Below are 24,405 nucleotides of genomic sequence, written 5' to 3'. Positions count from 1 at the left end.
TGTCCTGACTGAGCCTTAAGAAAACAGCGGCTTACTTGATTTACACTGACAGAGACATTCTTCCCTCCTTCCTCTCTTCCTCTCTTCCTCTTTCCTTCTCTCTCCTCCTCTCTCCCATCGTTGAGCTATCAGCAACTTTAGTTGTGGGTGTAGTGTAGGTGCAGTCTTATTTTCTGGCTGTCATATTCACTCTGGGTTACAGGAAGGTGACAGGCCCAAGTCATTACTGATCCCCCTTCGCAGATACCAACAACCGGTCCCAGCAGGCGCTGCAGCAGCCTGCCTGACCGGCTCTGAGAGAAGCAACCGCTTCACACCTCAAAAGAAAATAACTGCATGTATGCTGCTGGATGACAGCACCAATGAACACAATTAGGATGTGAGTTCTGGGAAAATACTTCTCCCAGGAAGTTTTTTTTACAAGAAATTCATAAAAAAGTTTAGTAAACATGTATTTTATGAATGATAACTGAAAGGAGTGAAAGCCATAGCAGGTTGGCCTGAGTGTATCTGGACCAGAGGAGCTCAGAGTGAAGCTGCTAACTGTCTGGCTGCAGCATGGTTTTTGGCAGAAATTGGTGTTTTGGGTGTCTATCCATTTGGGAGTAATATATCTCCTCTTCTCATTCCATTTTAGAAGTGAAACATTGCCTGTGTGTTTTTCACCTCATATTGCACCAAGTATGATTGTGTATGTGCACAATATATGCACTATTTTTTTTACCAGTTCATATTAAGCTTACCTCTATATTCCAGGTAAACTTTTGGGATTCTTGCTCATGGGCACTCTACTGCTGGCAGTGGTACTTGAACCTCCTCAGTTCTTATCTTTGATGTTGTGACTTTTACTCTCAGTGGCAGCTCAATGTGTTCTGTTGCTTCAAAGATATTATCTTCTCCCTCATCATAAGAAACAGTTGAGGGATAAATCCCTCCGACTACCATTTCCAGAGTCACCCAATTTAAAAAATGAATGAAAAAACTAAACACTGCTATAAAAACAGGGAAGGTACAAGAATGGAACAATGCAAAGTATTATTACAATTAGGAGTTTTGAGGTTTCTTTAATGAAATAATGAAGTGTTTTGTGTGTTTGGAAATAGCCAGCTGTCATATTTTAAATGCATCCTGTTCCACTTTGTGCTGTAATTCAATCAGCTCACCTGAAGATACAGAATGCACAGTCTTGTTTTAGTACGTCCCACAAGGAGCTTTTGCACTTTGTAATGCGCAGGATGGGATTGTGGTTAATTATCATTTTGTGTCGGAGGTTGACTGTGTTCCTACGTGATATTATCCGTGTGTTTGAAGCTTAGACTGACCAATCCTTTGAAATACTGGAGAAAAACTAGGCTGTCTTTGTTTGAATTGGCTTTTGCAACATGTGTGTCAACAAAACGCCTCATTCCAGTCTGATTTGTATATCCACTGGCCTGTTATCTGCCACTTTCATTCTCCCTTCATCCGTGATGTTTATCAGAAGTACATTGCATTTCCTGTGTTTGTCCTCCACAACTGAATCATCTTCAACCCATATCCTCTGATTGCTCTCACTTTTCTCTCCATTTCCTGCACACGTGGCTGGAATCTGTTGATGGTGGTGAGGCGGCTCTAACCTGTTCTCCATGCTCGTCCTCTCTTTCAGGACCACGCTGAGATTAACTCCACTATCCTGCGGAGCCAAACCAACACAGCTCGTGTGGAGGGCCTCAGGCCGGGTACAGTTTACGTGGTGCAGGTGCGGGCGCGGACTGTGGCTGGCTTTGGCAAATACAGCAGCAAGATGTGCTTCCAAACCCTCACAGATGGTAAGGATGGTGCAGCCAGGAGAAACAGCTCTCTCTCTCTCTCCGTCATAATCCTTCTCTGTCTTGTTTTTCCCGTCTCTCTCTCGCTGACGCACACTCACTATTCCCCACACTCTGGTGTCTCTTTGCATTTGTTGTCGCATTATTATTAGTCGGTGAGATAGAGGAGTATCGTAATATTTGATTGCACTGCTATGTCTACAGATAAATTATTTTTCTTCATGGTCAGGTTGGAGAGTGTGTGGGTACTTTGAATACGGAAGAATGCTGAGTGTCTTTTGTTTGCGCAACTAACTGTGCTTGATCCAAAATGCTTAGCTAATTGGTTTTTCACCCAGCCCTTCTGTTGCTGGAGAGCCGTCCCAGAATGCATCGTTGTGATTAGTAGCTGATGAGATTCTTTTTTTTTTTTTCTTTTTTTTTTGCCATGGGTGGTGGGGGGTTGTTGGAGAGGAGAGGGCTGAAGAAGCTCAACACCTGGTAAACTGGCATTGTGGAGCCGTGTTCATTAATGTGAGTGCAAGGAGGCGAGTGATGGCGAGGGGAGATTCCCGCAGGACATTATTAAAGCCTTGACAACCAATGAATGTTTTTGGGGTTTTTTTTTCAAAGTACCAGAGCGTGGGTTAAACATTTGATGGGACAGGGAGGTTTTTATTTTCCCTGGTAGGATGTCGACAACGCTACAATGAACATGTGGCCACAAATCATCAAAGACTGGAGCAACACTTCCTGATTGCATCATCGCTGTTAAGGATGAGCACAATGAACGAGAGGATGATGATCTTGAAGATGGTGGTGGTGATGATGATGATGATGACGATAGAGGTGTTCGTTGTGGCTCTCTACCTGCGACAGATGTGGCGACCCCTCTTCCATCCCTCGTGGTCACAAATTGTCTTTCCCACAGTTGCACTCGAGCCAGTTGGAGGGAAAATGAACACAGACGTGCACCGGCTTCACACTCGCTCACACCAGCCGTGTTTACGGTTCATCTGCTGGCGCGCCGCCATCACACGACATTCGTCAAGGCAATTAGCAGCAGGCGCCGGAGGACCGCTGACAATAACACCCACGTCTCTGCCTCCTGCCCCTCTACCAGTGTTTTCTCTTCGCATCCTGGAGATAACGCTCACCACCCGGCCACTCCATGTTTTTTCAAAACATATTATCCCTTTTGTCTCCCTCTCAGCACATTTCCTGACGCCCCCACAAGGTGTCCATTTGCCGCCCTGTGGATGCACAAGTGCCCATCACAAGTAGTGCACACTTGATTGGCAGGTACGACGGAGAAAAAAGCCTGTTGGTGCGTCGGTCGTGTGACCTGCGTGACCGTTTCCAGGCTTTCATGGGCTCGGCCCTCGGGAACTAACTGATTGTAACAGGAGCCTATTTACCTCTGGAGCGGCTTGTTGTGCGATTTGTGCCCATCAAGGAAAGTTGCCATTTTCATATTGGTGAGGGAGAGATTTATCTGGACCTCTCACAACTAATATTCATCAAAAGGGAACGGGTGGAGACTGTGGGGAAGCACGAGCAGCTGGAACAGTGTTCACACTGTTTTCCTGAAATGTACTTGATAAATGTGCAAGTTAAAAGAGTGAGCAATTCCTGTCACAGTTTCCACATATATTGCAGCTTTCACACCGCTCAGAAGATGCATTAGCGCTCCCTTTATCACTTTAATCCAATAGGCCCATTCTACACGGGGGATTGGATTTAGAAGCTGCTGATTTGCCTGCAGCATGCAAAATCGTGCATTGCTTTAACTACAGCGTCTGCCAGTACCAAAGTCACGGAAAGACAGGCACACGAAAAGATAACCCAGGATTGTGCCGTGTAGCTTTTTGAGGCAGGCATTTAGGCCGTCCTGTGAACTTCCAGCTGCTCGCAAGAAACATGTTTGGGCTGCGAGTATGATTGGCAGTGGATGGCTCCTTTTCAACAGTGTATAAACAACATTCCAAGGTGCATTTTCTTGTCCACTTGCTTTTGACAGCCCCAGCAGCAGAGACGTCTGCACCCCCCCCTACCCCCCATCACTCTCTCTCTCTCCATCAGTGTCATGCCTCACTCTGTCTCTGTCTCTAGCGCTCTTGGTTTATCAAACACAAGCTGTCAGTCACTTTTGCAAAAGCTTGCAGGATTTCAGTCAGCAGAGAGAGCTATATGTTTTCTTTATCCATGGAGTCGAGCCATCCTGCTCCAAGACACACACTCACATGTACAGACTCATCGATGCTTCCTATGCTTACCTAAGTTGTTCCTAATGCTGACTCTTTGTATGTTTTTTTTTTTGTTTTGTTTTTTTACTTTCTTCTTTTTCTGCAACCCAGATGACTTCAAGTCTGAGCTGCGGGAGCAGCTTCCTCTAATTGCGGGGTCAGCAGCAGCAGGAGTGGTCTTTATTGTCTCTCTTATTGCTATCTCCATCGTGTGCAGCAGGTAATCACTCCTCCCTGTGCTCGTCTCATGTAACACACACATAGAAGTTGACAGCTCCATTTCTACGTAGATCCCCGACTAAAGAAAATGCATGACGTTATATTTCCAGCTCTAAATTTCTCTAGCTACCAATCTGACTCGGAGTCACCATGAGAGCTGCACACTCGTATACACTTATTTTACTGAAAGTACTGAAGCGCTGATAACTGAATCATTTCACCAAACTCTTGTACTTTTTAAAATATTTTTCTTCCTGCAATATTTTTCTGTTGAGGGCTTTTGCCAACCTAATACATACATAAAGCTGAAAACACAATGAATGATGCTTCTGTTGCATTGACTGTGCAACATGTGTGAATTTATGCTTTTTGTGACCGTAGCTGCTTTAGCGTGAAGTATCTCGCCCTTAAAATCCACATTCACAATACCTGAGGTCAGCTGGATTCACTTGCTTTGCTTATATCATAGATGAAGTCGTTAGACTCTCATAAAGCTTTTAATATAGCAGCTGTGATGGTAACATTTGATTACAGGTTAAAAGCAAAAATTCAAGGCAAATAAATTCAACATCAACAGATTTATTCAATTTAGTTTTGTGATTGATTTACTTGGATTCTATCTACCTCCATGCTGCCCTAGCTTATAAAGGTACGAAATATCAAAAGTTAGATTTAAAAAGTCGTTTATTTGACAGACAGGGAGGCCAAGATGTCACATTTCAAATAGATTACTTAGTTCCATAGAGAACTTAACAACTCCTGCTTTCCCCCGTTAAGCCAATTCCATTTTGTGGCAGTTTGTCACATTGTCACTTCCCTGTCTTGCTCCACTTTAGAAATAAGAAAGTCAAATTTTCTGCAGTGCCATGTGCAAGTTCAAGCAAGTAAAGCGTTCATCAAATGGTCCCGGCTCTTTTGATGCCGAGGAAGAAGAGACGGATGAAAAGGAGAGAGATCCTATCAAGGTCTAATTGAAAATCAGCTCATTTTCATAAACTTCATTTGCCATCGCAAAGCCTGCAACAGATTCAATTCCGGCCACGTCGCGTTTAGGTCATGAACAGCAATAGGACGCTGTTTACTTCTTCTCTCATCCTTTCATCTGTGATCCTCTCTCAATATCCACTGCTGTGGTAGGAAACGAGCGTACACCAAGGAGGCGGTGTACAGCGACAAGCTGCAACATTACAGCACCGGACGAGGTGAGTCCAACTGCAAACTCTCAACACCTTCAGTCCCACAGAGCGTGTTGTATTTGTCTTTTCATTCACTGGATGCCTGATAAACTGCTCCCTGGATTGTGGCGATCACATGGGTATTTATAGAGGGATTTACTGAACTGTGAGATTTTTTTCAGGATTTATTGACTTTCATTCATGCCATGATACATTTTTAGCTATTTGCTAATGCATGTTTGCAGTGTGCAGTATTCTTCCATCTTTGAGAGTCACTGAAGCTGAGACAGCATCACCAGAGCTGGACTTGTGTGCTACTCTCTGAACAGGTCCATGGAGCGTCAGGGTCCAGATAATGGAACATCATCCCACGTCCTCAGTTTGTAGATTGACAGATGTTGAGTTAACCTAAAATCTGTTGCTCATTCACTCAAATATTGTGGAGCAGGATCAATTTAATCAACCATGGGGTCAACTTAAAGTGTGATGAGTTTCATTTTGAAACAGAAGCAACTATTTGAACTTCAAAAAAATCACACCTTGAATTAATTGGTGGGATAATGTTGTTGTTTTTCCTCTTCTGGCTTCAGATTTGTACGTAGAATTGTGAGTGGAGATCAGGTAAAACTGAAAGTACCTCAGGCAGCGTTTATGAATCTAAATGAGCTTTTTCTTTCCTCAACACAGTGATATTGATTGACACGTCTTCGGGGTGTATGATAGCTGTGATTAAGGCTGCTTTTAAGGAGTCCCTGAGCACAGACTGAGGGAGAAAGAGCTTGGAGGGACACACACTCACCAATGTACGTACAGAAGAGTGTGTCTTGTTACTAAGCTCAGCAGGAGTCGAATTTCGTCGAGACTGATGGAGAAAAGTGATTTGACAGATTACAACGTGTTGCCACGTTGGGTTTGTGGAAGCTGCTGTGGACAGATGAGTCAGTTTTATATTTAGAAAGAATTAATGCAATTAACATAAGTCGTGAAAACAAACAAAAAAATCAGAGACCCTCCCTGACCTCGTCGCCAAACAAGCAATCTGAAGTGGAGAGGAAATAAAATGCTGATAAGAGATCCTATTCATAGGTTGATTCCTTCAACCTCCAAAATGCTCACACTCAGAAATTCCCTCCATCGTCCCATAATGCATTGTTTTCCTCTATTCTCTCTTGATTTGACTGACAGTTTTGTAATTACAGTATTCAGTGCAACAATAAAATAGAAGCTCTCGGCCAATTGTTTTGCGGGAACCTCCAAAAATGCGTTGCCATCCAGCTGTCTCCAGATGTGACCACACACACACACACACACGCACACCCGCGCACGCACGCAGCTCTTCATTTCCAGCCCACCTCCAGAAAGATGCAGCGAATGCTTGAAGTTCACTGGTGCAGTGGAGTGTCTCCACTTCTGAGGATTAGACCTTTTACATTACACCTCACAGTGGGTGTGATGCAGTCTGTCTGATGGGAGTGATGCTTTTAGCATCACTCCCATCAGAGCCAAGGGGCAGCTCTCTTTAGGTAGCTTATTATTTATCTCTTTGATTGGCCGGGGCTCATTGCCTCATACAGTGGGTTGGAGAAGCGTTATGAGCACATTTGCATGTTGTGTTGCAGTTTAATCAAAGATCAGAAACCAAAATCTTTTGAGTTTTAAAATTGTCTTTAACCCTACAAAGCATTAGTCCAGTCTGTCCTGAAGTGGAGCTTGACCTCTGATTGACCCTTCACTTTCTGACTTGTCCTGGATTCATTGTAAAGTGAAAATGGAAATCGTCTGTTGTGTTGTGGCTGTGAGTTTACACGGTAATGGTGTTGGGCAGAGGACAGTTTGAAAAGTGTGAGTGAGTGTAAAGTCACACAGCAGATCTGAGTCTCCTGCTTCCTTCTGGAGAATGTGTGTGTGTGTGAATCCAGCTTGAGTTTATAGCGAGACAGAAGGGGAGTAAGAGACAGCTGGAAACACTTGAGGACTGTGATCAGGACCAGAGACAACATAGGAATATGAATCAGGACAAGACATATAGCAAGAGTAAAGATTTTAAAATGGCAAACTTGCAACCAGAATCAATGCACCCTGACACACTGAACCAGGAAGTGAAACGCATCACATGCCGTAATGTATCAGTCTCGTTTAATCAAAATTACCTGTCTTCTAATCCTGTCTGCCATTTTCCTAAGCTCTCATCACACTGAGGTTTTTCTTCATGTTCAAACTTTATGTAAGCCTGAAATCCATATTTCTTTTTTATTTGAGCTAAAAACACCCACATTATCTAAATCAATCATGATCAATAAAAATATATATATTACTGTTGTCACATAATATAGATCAGTAGAACTTAAACCAAAAGAGAAAGTCTGTTAATATTCAGAAGCTGATAATAGGCCGGAAATTAATGCTGGAAAGACTCTTTGTCTGCTCTATCCTTCATTTGTTTCACTTTATTTCAAGCATAATAAATCAAACAAAATAGAGTGCAATTAATACACTGAAGGGGAGAACTTAACATTTTCGAAAAGGAGTAGGAGGAAGCATAAGCTTAGAAATGTATACCCCCCTTATAAATCTATTCCCTCATCAATCTTTTTGCATCTCATTGAAATACTTGAGAAAAGAGAATTATATTGCAAAGATTATTTTAAAACCCTTTTGTTTTTGTGACTTTCAAGAGTTTCAAGAAAAAAAACACAAGAAAATAACATTTTTATAGAAGAAAAACGCATTTGGAAAATGTCAAACCAAATGGTGATGCATTTATTGGGTTATTCACCCAATAAAGGCCCAGTATTGTTCTCCCAGGGGTTCTGAGGGGGGCTGAAGGTTTAGATCTGCACACATAAGACACTTTCCAGATTGTTGAGCTGCGAGGGAGCTGTTTGCTTTATTTGAAGGCCGAGGACTTCTGTGTTCTTCCCCTACTGGCTATAGTGACACTGAAATGCAGTAATTCAATGACGGTGTTAATGGAAAAGCAGCTACAGGTAATCTCTTCTCTCGGAATGAAGATTATGAAAGTCTGACAAAAGTCCGCAGTCCTCTCGCTCTTACTCACTTACTTTTTAATTTCGGTATTTGGAAAGCCAACTGGATTATAAATCCAGTTCCAAGCTTTCTCTACTTTGTAATTATTAAGGCTGCTGTCCTTTTGGGAATACCAGAAACTTTACAGTTTCTTTTAATATCATTTGTCCACGCCTTGAAATAGTTTCAGCAGAGGTCTCGGGAGATTTCATTGTTTGGCTGTTGTTCTAACATTCACTGTGAGTTGTGGGACCTGGAATACAGATAGTCTTTCTAAACTGTGTCCAATTCAGCCAATTAGTGACAGGTTACTGCCAGTGGGCTCAGATAAAACTCAAGAATCGTTTGAAAAAGACGCTACTGCTGCTCCAAAGAGCCGCTGAGCTCTGGTGGAAGGCTGAGTTTGGCTTTTTATTGAGTATGAGGGTTACTTGAAATCATTCTCACTGAGGAAACGTCTTGAATCGTGAAGTTTAGAATAATGTGAATGCAAATGACATTTAAGAATTAAATGTGCCTCATTATAGCAGCTGTTGAAGCTCATTGAACTTCTAAGAGCAGCGTCTCAGTGTTTTTAAGCTCCTTCCTCACACCTCCAGTTGAAACGCTCATCGTGAGTTAACAGACACTCGTGTTCTCGTTATGCCTTGATGAGGTTTTTCTGCGTACCACCACCAACACACTCTTGTTCAATATGTTTGTTGCCTCGTGGCTGCAGACGTTCTTCATGCTTCAGCTTCAGGTGCTCATACTCAATAAAACCATGTCGATGCTAAATATCATGTCTACATTTCCCTGTAAGATTAAGCAAAAGTTGTATTCATATTTCATATTAACTTATTAGTAAAAAAATGTCAGGGTTTTTTTTTTTTTTTAAACCTTCATCTTGGAGCAGATTTGAGCTTCTCACTGAAAGAGAAGTGGCAGAAGATGCCACATGCTTCATAAACCCACACAGACATGTATTAAGATGCCAATGTGACTGTTAATCCCAAACAATATTTAGATCCCTTCTGTGATTCTCACACTAATAAACCAGTGCATGTGTGTGTGTCTGACATCAAACGCCGGGTAATTAGTTTGTGTTCAGGAAAGAAACTCTGCTCACTATAACCAGAGCCACAGAACCAATTAGTCTGCATTTAAGATTGACAGGAAACTGGATTTAATTCACTTATATTTTTACATTTTTTATACGACTTTTGAAAAAGTTCCTTTATTGAATCAAATATATGTGTAACTGCAGCATCCTGAAATCATGAAAACATGCAAAATGAATGAACAGAAAGGAAGAGTTGAAATATGAAAAAGGCTTTAACCTGAAAAACGAGCCACTCCTTCACTGAAATTCTCCTGTTTGTCTGCATTGTGCAGCCAGTAATTAGATTGTACCCAATGCTGGTAATAGATTAACGTGAGCATTACTGTTGTACAGTTGATTTGTGGATACATTAGGGCCATTCAATAAATGACAGTGCAGCTGAGTAATAGCAGGCTGAACATCGTACATTGGTGAAAATAACATGGTTAAGTGAAGTGCAGTCAACTGTAACTTATAACAGCGATCAGCTAAATGTCAATGACTCTGTTGTGATTTATAATCCCAATACAGCAAGGAGAATCAATTTGTCCGTTTCTTAAATGTTTGATTGAAAAAGATGTGAAACGCTGATGTGTTCTTGCCGTGCTCGGTCGCTGCAGCTCCGACCTGGCTGTTCTTTGAAAAGCTCTCCAAAAATAGAGCTGACATTGGGTTGCGTTTTTCTCATCCACTCAGATGAAGAACCTATGAAATATTCAGGCGGGAATCTATTTTTTATCCACTGGCCATAAAGAAAGATAAGTCCAGTTAACCGGGGGCTGCAGAGGAGAGGGAAGGAGAGCGATAAACTGTTTGCATTTTAAATTTTACATGAAAAGTGGTTTCTGGATGGTGAATTAGAAAGTAATGGGTGTGCGTTTATTTGGAGGCGCGCACACAGAAGCCTGGGCTTTTGAGTGGCTGTACTCCCTCTGATATTTTCTTTTTTATTTATGGAGGAAATGTGGCCACGCACTAATACAACTGAGAACCTTTTCAGGTTAAATTATTTCGATGAAGCTGATCTACTAACGAGATACACTGACGAGAGATTAGCCGTACAAAGTGCAAACCTTTTGCTAGTTTGAAGCAGTTGATGGTTGTGTCTAAATCAGCTCTGCGTTCAGCAGACATCTTCCACTTATTCTAGTGACACTCTTTTCCTCAGCGGCCTCCACGTGATTTTTAAATGTTGTGTTTTCTGCCTCCCGGATTCTGATTTATTTGCTTTGACACTCAGACATCCGATAACTTTGTGTTTGTGGAGTTCAGGCTTACGTCTCGGCACTCTATGTCGATCACAAGCAAACAATAAAGATTCCAGCAGATCTTTCTCATGTGAACAGAATATATTGCATGCAGACCTTCGTTTAAACACTCCTCTTTGTGTAATCTCACTCATTTTTACCAAACCGACTGCAGAACGCATGTAGACTCAAATCTAATGTCTTGAGCATGAAATCTTGCATGTTGAATCCAGGATTGAGTAAATCAGATGCAGATTGTTTGTTATATATATCATGGTTATGAGAATAATATCTGGTAGATAGAGTAATAACAATAACAGCAATAACGCAAGCATGAAAACAACAATGTTGAAAGCTAATATGGGCCTATATTCATAGATGTTTTAGCAGTATTAATGAAACTGTGATGATAAGAGTAAGGATCACACACACACGCACACACACACACACCCACACACACACACACACACACACACACACACACACACACCTGTCCACAGTGTGATTTCCGCTGCAACCCGGTGCTGCTGTGCAGTGAGCAGCCTGACGACACTTGTAAATAAAAGGACTTCATGGAATCCAGGACTGGAAACCCTGATGGATTAAATTGAATCTGGCCTGTATAGAATATCTAATGAGCAATTACACCCACATAGCCAGGGTTCAAGGCAATTAGTGTGATAACTTGAATCAGCTTCCAGTCCAGAGCAAGGTGAGCCACCTTGATCCCGGAGCGAGACCCCCGTCCTTCCTTCATCTCCAGAGACTCATTCCTTCTTCTGTGTGGCTTATGCAAATGACGAGGGACAAATTGACTTGATGGTGACGGGTTTGTTCTGGTCGTCGGCCGTCCTTCTTGTGAAAGCGATATTAGATGTGTTTACAAGTGTTGCTGCCGTCAGCCCAGAACGCATGTCCTCCATTTGCAGACGTCTCCGGTCTGTGACCCAAACTCACCTGTGAAGAGCTAGTTTTATTCCTTTATGAGCTCCGAGAGTGAACAGCTGCAGGGGAATTGGTTCAGCCACTATCAAAGAACAAATAGAGCCAGTGTATACGTTTGCTTTTCTATAAACTCTCCTTTGTCCATGTAGGATTTATTTTTTTGTTTTCAGGTCTGTTTCCTCTTTCACATCAAACCCACATTTTGTGGCCTGCTGTGACTCATGACTGAGTCCTGTCACCCTGAACTTATGCTTTCTAACATGTCTTCCTCTTGTTGATGTTTTCTTACAGTTTGAAAAATGTATATGTATTACAAGTAGGGCTGCACAATATCTTGCAAATGTATCGTTATCACAAGATACACAATGCAAATGTCGCAAAAGACTGACGTGATTTGCAAATTCAAAATGACAGAATTTTTAAAATAGGATAGAAAAGTGTGATTAATCCCAACCTCTTCATAGAAAATTGTTTTAGAATTTACATGGATTGAAATACCAAATTATTTCATACCCACCGGGCCACTGAACAGAAGTTAAAAAAAGAAAAAAATCAAGAAAAAGTGTCTGAAAACTGAGAAGTGCAGATTTCGATGTGATGGAAAAAGGCTCCAGTTGGTTTAAGAGAAAGAGCACTGTTTCTTTAAAAGAACACATCACACACTCACGCAATATTGTGCAGGCCTCACTGTGAATAATCAATTAAGTTAATTTTGCATTTGGTTTATATTTTGTACTTTGCTTTTGTCTTTTCAGGCTGGAAGGTTTTTAAACCTTTGACATGTTTAACTGCAAACTTTCATCTTCATCAAAAACCAGTGTTGTCCCACTTTTATCAGCTGGTGATGTTGTCGTGACCAACTGACAGCTCAGGTTCTGTGACATGATTCAAAGCACATATGACGCCACCAGAAGACGTTTCTGATGAAGACGGAAGCATTGACACATGTCAGAGGAATGTTGAACAACCTACCAGCCTGTGTCACTCTTTGATTAAAGCTACAAGTCAAAGAAAGAATTGCATGTTTGAACTGCGAAGACAAGACATAAGCACAAAAACACTGGTTTCTTCTTCTAGAACTCTCTTTGCGAGCCGACATGTCTAACTGCCCCTCCCCACTGGGCTGCCCGACCCACTTCTCAGGCTCTCCGGGAATGAAGATCTACATCGACCCCTTCACTTACGAGGATCCCAACGAAGCCGTGCGAGAGTTTGCCAAGGAGATCGACGTCTCCACCGTGAAAATAGAGGAGGTCATCGGTGCAGGTGAGGCCAGAAGGTGTTGCGGGACAATCTGTGGTTGTGTGTGAGGCTGTTGTGTTGCGGCTGTGTACAGAGCCAATGTGTGTTGGTTTGTTGCCCTGTGTTCTTGTGCACCTGAGCTACAAGCCAGGGGTGTCGCCCTGACGTGTTGAAGGTCATAGAGCCCGGCCCATCAGGCAACCGCATCGGATGGGAACTTGTCAAGGGCCTATGTCAAGTGCAGTAGCAGTAAATAGGCCAGCTACCTGGGGAGCGAATGGCATAAGAAATAACTCAAGCCTTTCAGCCTATTCCCAGTGCTTCTCTGTTTTTGGATCCTATTGGTGTTGCTCTGAACGTGGTCTACCTTGCATCACCCCGTCTCATTTACTTGATATGTGAAATAGGCCCAGGCATTAGTTCTGTGTCCATGCTATGGAATGAAACCTCATATATTGTTGATATGTTAATTAAAAATGATTAACAGGTCATCAGTCACTGTTTGCTTTGAAGAAATCTGTGAGTCTTCTGCGTTAAATCGACATGGATTAAACATGTCCTTTTCCCACGTCATTTTTCACTGCCTGGAGGGCATGCAGATAACATATGTGTTGAATCATAAAGAGGCTAGAATATGCTGCATAACACCCACCAGCCTGGAATAGCTCCTGAGCAGCGGCCTACCCAGCAAGCGAGGTGTGAAGAGGTGACAGAGATAGGATATGGGTAAGGAAGCAGGGGGGGACTAACTAATTAAAGATTTCCGTTTTTGTTGACTTCACTGTGTGGCATCTCTGCAGGACTCCGAGGTGGTGATAATTAATCAAATGGGTTCCAGATATTTACCGGATAGTGCTTGTCTGTTATTCTTTGATTGGGGAATATGAAGATACTTGGCAGGCACTTAGAAAGGAGGACTACGGTGAGTCAAAGGAGCCACGCTGTTAAGAATATTATGAAAGAATAACAGGAGACAAGGCTTGAGTGACCATTGTATTAAACCCTGAATCAAGATGTAGAATAGTATTCAAAGTCATTTTGCATGGAGATGCTTGAAAATCTTTAAGGAGCATTAGAAAAAAAAATTTTTTTTTAGAAAGTATGTGTTCTAATTTTCTTTTCTTTTTTTTATCATACTCTATTAATCACTTTAGGGAAATGTTTTTGATTGAATTGACCCATCGGTCAGAACACATCATCTACAGTCATAAGCTATTAAAACATCTTCAACAACAACATCTTCATGTTTTGTTTAGACTGGTATTTTGCAGGTAGCAGTGTTTTTCGTGCTGCAGTTGGTCTTGATGAAGACAATTCATTTTGTTGATATCGAGCAAGGGAAGTCAAAGCACATTAAGAGTTGCAACCTGGTCAAAACAACATGTTTGCACGCATTGGGTCAGATTTGTTTATGCATGTTCTCAACATATTTGAATTCATTCAAATGGAATTTGTTCTTTGTCTTGGACAATGTTTCAAAGTAGCAAAATTCTAAAGAGTCTTAGGAAAAAGGGGCCTGATCCCTTTGCTTACAGTCCTTCCTGTTAAATAGTTTCTGGCTCTACCTGCTGTGGAGGATTTGAACAAAATGAGGACTATAATGTCAACTCAGTAGTTATGAGTAAATACTGTTTTAATGACTCCTGTCCACAAATCTTTGGGCGGCAGGTCTGCAGACAGACACAGATCAGTTGTTTGGCAGATAAGCCATTGACACATCTGTTTCCATGTAGGTGAATTTGGTGAAGTATACAAAGGCCGTTTGAAGCTGCCTGGAAAGAGGGAAATCTATGTCGCCATCAAGACCTTGAAAGCTGGCTATGTGGAAAAGCAGAGACGAGACTTCCTGTCCGAGGCGTCAATCATGGGACAGTTTGACCACCCAAACATCATTCGTCTGGAGGGCGTAGTCACCAAAAGCCGCCCGGTCATGATTGTCACAGAGTTCATGGAGAATGGAGCCCTGGACTCATTCCTCAGGGTGAGTATTGATCATTTAGGGGGGGTTTTGTTTCACATTTTGCATCATATGAAAGAGCAGTTAGTCAGAGGAGAGACTTGAACATAGAGTGAGCATTATGGGACTGAGAAGCTATTTAGAAGTATCTTGTTTAAACAATCCGATATAGTGTTCATGCCAAGAACCCCTCCTACTAAAACAAATTGTAATGAGCCTTCTTAATCTATCTGGTGCCAACAGAGAATATGTTTCATGACAATGGACATGATTTCAATCACTCCTAATTGGAAAACTTCCACACCGGCTAGCCTCATCAGCCTTTAAGCCTGGAGCTATTAATGGACTCTTCACTCTTTCTTTTATAGTCAGGATTGAGCGGACATACAGCTTAATCAATATTCAGCTGGCTTTTTTTCCTGCTTCAATCTCATGGATTGGTGTTCCATTCTGCTTTGATCTCGGGTGGGTTTAAATTGGCTCTTTGAAGTTGGCTTTGCTAACCGCCACGTCCGACTTGTGTTTCCATCGATCTCGCTTACCCTCTTATTTGTTACAGTGTTTCGGGGTTCAAAGCTTGTCTTCAGAGCATTCGCACATGGGTGGAGGCGCCATGAGCGAATGTTAAAGAGACAGATTCCTGTATGCTCAAAAGGAACACTGCTTCAACACGTATAATTAGTAGGATTGGCTTCAAGGATCCATTTTGCTTATCTAATACAAGTCCACTCTAGGATTAGTGCAGCTCCAAAACAAGATAACATGTTGATTTTTAAATGGCAGCGTACAACCAACAAACAATAGGAAACAAAAAGAGCAAGTGGGGAAAAAAAAAATCAAAGTTGGTGACTAATGTTGATGTTTGTCATTAGTCAGGTTTTTACCACATATCTTCTTCAACGTGCATGTATCCCCTGGGTGTGGTGGTAATTATACACTGCAAGGCTTTTCGAAGAATCCGACTGAGCTGCCGACTGAGCCCCCGATGCAGACAACATGTCGGCCCGGTGCATCAGAAAACGTCATATTTCCACACAAAAGAGCTGATTTAAACTGTAGAAGAAAAATGAACGAATTGTGACAGTTTCCCATTACACTTCCATCCACCAGCTATTCTTTGATATCTAAATAATGTCTAAATAACCTTATTTTGTCTTCCAGCAAAATGATGGTCAGTTCACAGTCATCCAGCTGGTGGGGATGATGCGCGGGATCTCAGCGGGGATGAAGTATCTCTCTGAAATGAATTATGTCCATCGTGATCTCGCTGCACGGAATATTCTCGTCAACAGCAACTTAGTGTGCAAAGTATCCGACTTTGGCCTTTCACGCTACCTGCAGGAGGACACCTCTGATCCCAGCTACACCAGCTCTCTGGTGAGTGCTTGTCAAGCTTCTTTTCTTGTGCTTGAGTCCTTCCATTCATCTGCTTTCTCTCTTAGGGCTCCTATAGGCTGTGATTTTAACAATCTTATAAGTTCATTGCTAGCCTCGCTGTACTATACAAATCGAATAATATTTCAGTCATGAAATGAAGTTTCCTGTGTGCAGATTGTATGATGAATACTTGATACTTGAATACTTGGTTGCACAAGAATATGCGATCATGTGAGAAAAACACATTATAAACATAAACAAGAATGTATCCCTCGCCGTTGTGGTATTTATGTGTTTGGAGAGAAATCCCCCCAAAAAAGGAGCAGGAGGAGACAATGGACAAGGTCGTGGCTCAGAGAGAGAGGAAAACTTAGAATGTTAATTTTGCAAAGGGAGCTTGAAGTAAGTACTTGTGAGCATCTACTACCATGTTCCATTAGCATTTACTGTTATAGTCTTTACATAAACATAAACAGGTCGCAGCAGCAGTCACCATCGACCCAAATATTGACACTGTCAGAATTTTATCGCAGGTTGTCTTTGGTCACAAGACCATGACAACGGCCGTACTTCAACCGTTGACAGAGTGCAACGTCGGATCACTGAATTAGTGCCACAACCAAAGATTTCGCCACGATTCTCCCATGACCACTATCCTTCGTCTGCCATAAAGCACACAGTGTATGGGCCTTTAGTCCAAGTGGGGTCTTAGTGGCAGTTTCAAGAGCAAAGAAGCCCAAACATCTCTGACCCCTCCAACGTCCTTCAGCTCTTCTTGGGGTGAAGGAAGCCCACTCCCCCACCGCCCACCACCCACCCAGCAAACACACAAATGCGTACACAACAGGCGACATTGTAAGACACTGGGGGGGTCCAGCGCCCACCACACCCCGGGTTGTCTCTGATACTCACCTCTCTGCTCTACAATCTACAATGTTCCAACCAGTTATTTGAGATGCGTACTACGATCAAACCACCGCCTCAGAGATATCAGTCTTATAAGTTGTGACTCTGATGCTGTCTCATTGTTTTTGAAGGTCCTTGAAACCTTTCACCTTTTCAGTGCCTTTCATTTTATATAAGCTGTCACTCTCTTCTTCCTCTTTCTCCTTCCTCCTCTTTCCTATACTCTGCAAGTCACGGACCAGAGGTCTGTCACATCTTCATTAGCGTGGAGACAAGCCTCCTCTGGGAAGGCTCCTCTCTCACTGGCATGCCCAGAGTGCAGGGAAACCAAAGGGCATTGCAGCCTCTCAAACTGACATCTCCCACCCCCATCCCCTCTCCCTCCCTCCCTCCCTTCCTCCCTTCCTCCCTTCCTCCCTCTCTCTCTCTCTCCCCCTCTCTCTCTCTCTCTCGCTCACTCTTTCTCTCTCTCTCACTCCTCATTCATTATTATTGGGGCATCATGGGAGGCTTTGGCTCCTCATTAACTCCTCCATGCTACAGATCTGTAATTATTAGCAGCCATCGTTAGTTCATCTTCTGCCTCTCCTCTTCCTAATTCCAAACATACTTTTACACCCCCGCAAACACACAGCACTGGTCATTAGGACTCCTGACATGCCCGGGGTTGCATGTGGGGGCTGGATATTTTTGAACATTGGCATGCATGTGAACATTAAAGCGTTGCTGCGTGCGTGCACAAGGGTGTGTGTGTGTGTGTGTGTGTGTTTGTGTTGATGTGTTCATCTAATTGACTCCATTTTAAGAGTTTGATGCAAATGAGTATGTTTTAGTGTGGATGTCTCAGCTCTTGCCTCCTGCATTTTGCCGTGAGGTCCTCTGCAGGTAAGACACAGGATGAAGTGCATCGGCCTGTCTGATTTGTTATTCTTGAGAACAATAGGATCACAGCAGGACTAGATTCACAGCACAAATACAATTTAAAACACCTGTTTTTTTGTTCTTTTTTTTTTAACCATGTCCTGTATTTTACCCCACCAGCCTCTGGTTGCCCCACACAGCTCATTCTAAATATGCTACCTGGGAGCTGAGTCTCTGACTCGATTCATTAAATCCACCTTTGTGGTGTTTTCCTTAAAATAATTCATTGTATACAATGCTAATGTAGGTGCTTTGTGGGAGCACAGTATGTATCATGAATAAATATGAATATAATCTAAATATATTACACTATAAAAAGCTTTGGATCAGCTTCAGAGGCATTTCAACATGAAATTGTGAAAGTTGAGATCAAACGCGTGCCGTCAACTAGTCTGCGAGTCAGAGTCACTCAGGTATGAAAAGAACATTCTCAAAATAATTTGTCTTCATCTAAATATAGGTGAAGAAAGAAGACAGTAATACAAACCACCTTGTAGTTTTGTCTTTGTGGTTGAGCTGAGGTACAAATACGGTGGCATTGAAAATCATTGTTTTATGCATTGGAAACTGTCACAGCCAACAATTACAATGCAAATGCAGACAGAGGTGCAGGGCGATTGGGTGGGATGATTGGCAGAGGGTGGCTACTCACCTGAGGTGGTGCAATAGGTGCCAGAGAAGATGTACCTTCACATCAGTGTGACCGAAAGCTAATTGTTCCCCAGCAACTGCCCGCTTTGCCTGCTTGACCCCTGTGGCTAAACCTGGCTGAATGGCTTTTATTCAGCTACAAAGAGGAGCAGCACCTCTGTTTTCTGTGCCGTCGAGCTTACTAATAAAACCTGCTGTAAAAGGTGGGGATTGGATTAGAGATTCTGTTCGGCATTCTGATGTTGTCTAATGCAAACTCTACAAAAAGTAGTGCACAGAGCAAGGGAGTTTGAAGTGTGAGTCCATGAGGTGGTTTGATGCGTTTTCATGGTGTGTTTTCTTGTGAAGTGCATCAAAGCTTTGGCTGTGCTTCACTTTCATCCATCATAGGCATCTAACTGAAACCTTTAGTTTCATAAAGTACATTTTCATTTTTGGCAATCCACTCGACAATTATAAGCAGAGGAATCGAAACTACTGCAGGGAGATTGGCAAAACACAAGTCATCTGGGTTAGGCTAACTAACTAAAAATTTGAAAGTGTCGATTTTAAGATGTACTTTAATAGTAAATTAGAAATGGCCTCAGTGTTTGTGTTCACATGCATGTCCATGTATGTGCATAGACAGCTGAAGTCCAAATCAGAGTATTTGTACTTTGTTACTTCCTATATCTGATTCTCTTACCATCTTACTATGTGTCAAAGGGCTAAGATCAGCAATAAACCTCTTAAGTTCCTGAATTAAAGCAAATGTAACGACTAATAGGTCGCGTGAAGTCCAGGTTTTCAATGAAATGCCTCAGATGTTGATTCCTTGTCATTCTGACTGGGAAACACACTAATAACATCCATAGAACATGTGAGAATTTATGACTCCTGTGTCCTGTGTAGGGCCTACGGGGACCTGTTCTGTAATTAAACTATGCAGAGATCATGCCCTTCACTCCGTGACCTCTTTGGTTATGACCTGATGAGAACCAATCAGGAGGCGAGGCAGATTGCAGACAAGGCCGAAGGATTCGGGGAAATTAAATTGCACTGACAGGCAATGATTTACATTGTCACCGACCTCCCCGTCTAGCAAATTAATCACCTCTTTCCCTCCACTGCTTTTCTAATTTTTTGCCTGCAATTCTAAGCGCACCAATTACGGCGCCTGTGGCTTGATGCTGGATGTATGGTTGGGAGGACACGCCGGTAATTGTGTTCACCCTGGATGTGGGTTGGCTCCAGAGCAATGGTGTTGCGTTTTAGGCAGAAGGAGGTTGTCCTCCCCCTCTGCTGGCCACTTACCAAAGTCATGATTAATTGGGCTCACAGGACAATACTTGAGCTCCACTGATCCTGCTAAGGTGACGTGTGTTAATTAAATTAAAGACTTTAAGGACTTTGTGCTTCATCGCAGCTTAGGCCGCCTCGTGTTTGCATGTGCTCCACTTGGTTGTATGGTGTTGAAGTAATCTATCGCTACATCAATAGTCCCGGGAAAGTGTGAGTGACCTTGCTTACCTGCCGATTTGATCAAAGCTTTAACTCTCATTTCATCGAACCACCAGTCAGAGGAGATGTGCTTCAATTTTTTTATTTTTCTCCACTTTGTACACTTCATTTCCAAGAGCAACAAGAAGATGCGTTGGAACAGTGAGGCCGTGGTCGACGTGATGGATGACGTTTTGTGGTTCATGATGTACAACTCTGAGGTTTGTGTCCATGGGAGAGTTGAAGTCCGAGCTCTGGGTATGAACAGTGAGGTTTAATGCACAATTTGCATTAAGCGGTCAATTGTGCTTGGGTGCATGTGTGTGTGCGTGCGTGCATGTGTGTAGAGATATTGTTGAGGCGATTGAATTCCGTTCACACACGTTTGTGTTCTTGTCAATAAGCGAGGTTTGGGGTGACAGTAAATATGCAGGAAATGAATTGAAGGCCATAAAACTGCATGCACACTGCATGTGATCCACCTTATGGGGCTCGACAAGCTTCACCATCACCAGTTTACTTGCATTTGAAGGTCGAAATGTGTTTGAAGGCTGAGGCTACACTCACATTTAAGAGCAGGGTTATAGTTGGGCAAGTACTAGTTACACTTGAATATAGAGTAAGTTTGGAAAGAATTCAATCAAAGCACAAGTAATCTGAAAAGTGGTGTCAGCACACTACATTTATGTTGTCTTCCCTATGAAGGGTTAGACCAGCTTATAAGTATTGAAAGGTTAACGGCGTGTGTTTGTGTGTGCCTGTTACCTAAAGTAGACCATGTCAAGCCTTTAACAGCTCAGACAAGTGGCGCTACCCTTTCTATTGAGAGTTCATATCCACAGGACGGTAGAGGAGGGAGGGCAGGTGTGGGTCAGGATTTTGTGCGAGTGGCTCTGCTGACGATATGGAGAGGCTGTCATTGCCTTGCATGTCACAAAACGCATACTATGTGTTGTGACTAAGTGGGGAAGTATGTGGTTGGAGGTATGTGTTTGTGCCACGTTCCCTGAGCCACATGTATTTATTTCCCAGAGGTGTTGATTTGAGAGGGTGTGTGTTTGTGTTTGTGTGTTTTTGCTTGTGTCATTGAAGCTGAGGGAGGTTGAAAGGCGAGGTCACACCGAGCCAGTAACAAAGCTCATCCGTCAAATGCCTGTGACCTGAGCAACATTCTCTCAGCTTCGCTCCAGCGCTCACACTATGTGGACAACACTGCGCTTTCTGTCATTTGTCTCGCTTTTTTTTTTTTTTTTCTATTTGCATCCTTTTTCACTCGCCCTTTTTTTGTGCTTGTGGTGAAATATTTATGCAGTGCAAGTTAAGGGGACAGAGTCTCTGACTAAACAAGCAATGAAATAGGAGCATGTCCACATGGAGCAAACAAAGGCACTTTATTTTATATTTCTTTATCCATGTATCAAATTTTGTCTGTGCATTTACTTACTGACGTCTCAATGATTTAATTTTCTCAATGCTTGGCCATTCGCTCCACCCCCCTTTATTGTGGGTTGATATACATTTGTGTCGGGAAAACCTTTTTCCTTGGAGCCTGATATGGAAGTGAATTTAGTTTTATCTTACATAGGGTCTGATTTACCAAGTTTATGAATAAAAGGTGCAGAAATGCATAGGTGTCAGGAATGTTCTCCATAGATTTAGCTTTTAAGCTTGTTTTTGGAGGTGATGAATTAAAAATAGAAACATGAGTGATATTGAGCACTAGCAGGAGTATTCAAATCAGGTTTTTGTATCTATTAGGCTGTTTACACAAGAACAACCTACCAACCAACCAGAAAATCCTGCTTGTTTCTGTGTTTAATGTAGTCCCATGTGTTGGTGGAGGAACACATTGAGGCAAAAAGGAGGGAAACGAGAAGATTATTCGCCACAAAGTCAAAGCTGTCAGGGAAAAGGAGAAAGATTGTAAAAACTAAAAAGTGGTACAACAAAGATATACAATCAGAAACAATTCAATGTTTCACAGTGCATTGTACATTAATCTATTAGTTAGAAACTCCTCTCAGTATCTTGTATTGTAATATTGCAATATAATGTTCAGTAGATCAGTCTCAAAGTCATTAAAAAGGCCCTGATACATTTCCAAGCTTCATCTTGTACTAAAACTCACTCACTGTCCTTAGTTTAAACCCACCTGCCAAACAAAGTGGGCTTTTTCCATCCTGCCCTAAATGTGAAACTGTCTCCCACCCCATGGGGATCCCTTACGAATCCTGTGACCCGCCTGATTCCAGAAAAAAAAAAACGTGTCCACCGCTCGTTCACCCTCTCCTGTACTCCTCCTCTCCCTCCCTCCATCACATGTGAGTCACCAATGCAGAGAAAAAGCATGATCCCGGACTGAGTTCCCACCCGTGTGTGTCCAAGCTGCTCACTGAAGCACTCACACAACACAACACACCACACACACGCACACACACACGCACACGCACACGCACACGCACACGCACACGCACGCACACACACACACACACACACACACCTCACTCTGCTGGATTATTTTTTATGTATTTGTGAGGGGCTGAGCACCAAGTGGTGCAAAGAGTCCATTGAAATGAAAGGAATTAATATTATTATACTTTCTTCTTCTTTTCCTTCCAGAACTGCTACACCTTTGATCACCTAAACATGTTAAAAAACAGTAAGAGTAAGATGCAGTCATTCATGCAAAAGGTGGCCCAACCAAGTATTGAGTGCAAAGAAATGAACATACTTTTAAGAAGCCTTATATTTTTGTTTAAAATATCCTTTTTTTCTTGATCTTATGTTGCATTCTAATTTTCTGAGACACTGAATTTTGGGTTTTCTCTATCTGTACGCCATAATAATCAATATTTCAAGAAATAATGGATTGAAATATTTTACTCTGTGTCATGAGCCTATATCATATATGGGTTTGTCTTTCTGAAATGAGTGACAAAAAATATTGAAAATTTTCATGATATTGTAAATGTTTGAGATATATAATAGATAACTAAAATTTGAAAGTATCATTTTTATGTATGTTCTACTGTCATTGATTTGTGAAGAACACTGACAATGACATGCATGTATCCACTGCTCTGAAAAGAAAAAAAATTAAAATCTTTAAAATATTAATTGGAAATAATATGTAAAAGTACATTGTACAGGATGTATTTTCTCCCAAAAAATTCTGAAATCTCACCTGTGGACAGCTTGTCCTGGGTTGCAGTTTTGTGGACGAGTTGTTCGACACTCCAATTATTACACACTGTAAAAAAGTGTACTACTGGCGGCATACTTCACCCACATCCACAAACTATCACGGGCATATGAAGCACATCGGGCCGTACGAAAATGTCACCGACACCCATACACCAAACCCAACAGGAAGTCTGTGGAGTTAGTCACAGCGCCACTTGGAGGACACGCTTCCAGCCACTGACCAGCAAGGATTTAAGGACCAGTTCAACGCTGCTCGCCTCTCAAAGTATGAATTAGAAGTTCATTAAGATTGTTCCAGGGCTTATTTTCTCTAATCATTGTATAGCCTTCATTTGCTCAGTGAATGTAGTAAGACATTTTAATAAACATATAAAAAAGAGAACGTCCTCCATCCATACCTGGTGCGTGCATCAAAGAGGAGCAGCCATCCAGAGCAGTCTGCCATGAATTATGTTGTCTGTCATGTTTGACAGACTTGGTGTGAGGTGAGCATTGATTCACCATCTGTGACTGTTTGACAACATTTGCATCTGAGCCGGGTTCACATTGCAAACAATAAAATATAAGAGACGATAATATCTATTTGCAACAATATTAAGAAACTTCAAACAAACAAAACTGTTATTACAAATGAACAAAGATAATGAGTAGAATGATTAGACATGTGTTTTGTAGGTATGTGACACATTTGATGCGTTCACAATTAGGATGAACACAAATAACACAGGAAAGTCCAAAGTGAGCTATTGTTGATCTTCAAATAAAAATCTACCCTACAAAGTAATGAATGACAAAACCCTTGAATGTCAGAGTCTGTACTTCAATAAGTCATTTAGGAGTATTACCTATTAGTGAAGGCTGAGCCCAGAATTAAAAACAGTGGGCTGAGCTGTTCCAAACGTAATACCACCACTAGATGATTGATAATATATTAATGTGAT

The 24,405-nt window shown here is 42.1% G+C and overlaps 1 protein-coding gene across 1 annotated transcript in view; it reads left to right on the top strand.

Moving 5' to 3' along the window:
- The window catches only part of ephb1 (EPH receptor B1), a 218,997-nt gene that overhangs the window by 180,426 nt on the left and 14,166 nt on the right, over window positions 1–24,405 (top strand). The window contains exons 7-12 of the mRNA XM_080503748.1: window positions 1,646–1,808; window positions 4,145–4,253; window positions 5,390–5,454; window positions 12,805–12,993; window positions 14,703–14,950; window positions 16,088–16,303. Of these exons, the coding sequence (XP_080359874.1) occupies window positions 1,646–1,808; window positions 4,145–4,253; window positions 5,390–5,454; window positions 12,805–12,993; window positions 14,703–14,950; window positions 16,088–16,303 (990 nt within the window). The remainder of the gene's footprint in view (window positions 1–1,645; window positions 1,809–4,144; window positions 4,254–5,389; window positions 5,455–12,804; window positions 12,994–14,702; window positions 14,951–16,087; window positions 16,304–24,405) is intronic.

Source organism: Blennius ocellaris (assembly GCF_963422515.1).
Source record: "Blennius ocellaris genome assembly, chromosome: 10".
Lineage (NCBI taxonomy): Eukaryota > Metazoa > Chordata > Actinopteri > Blenniiformes > Blenniidae > Blennius > Blennius ocellaris.
The sequence above is the reverse complement of the archived record's forward strand: the minus strand, read 5'-3'. Positions and strand labels throughout refer to the sequence as shown.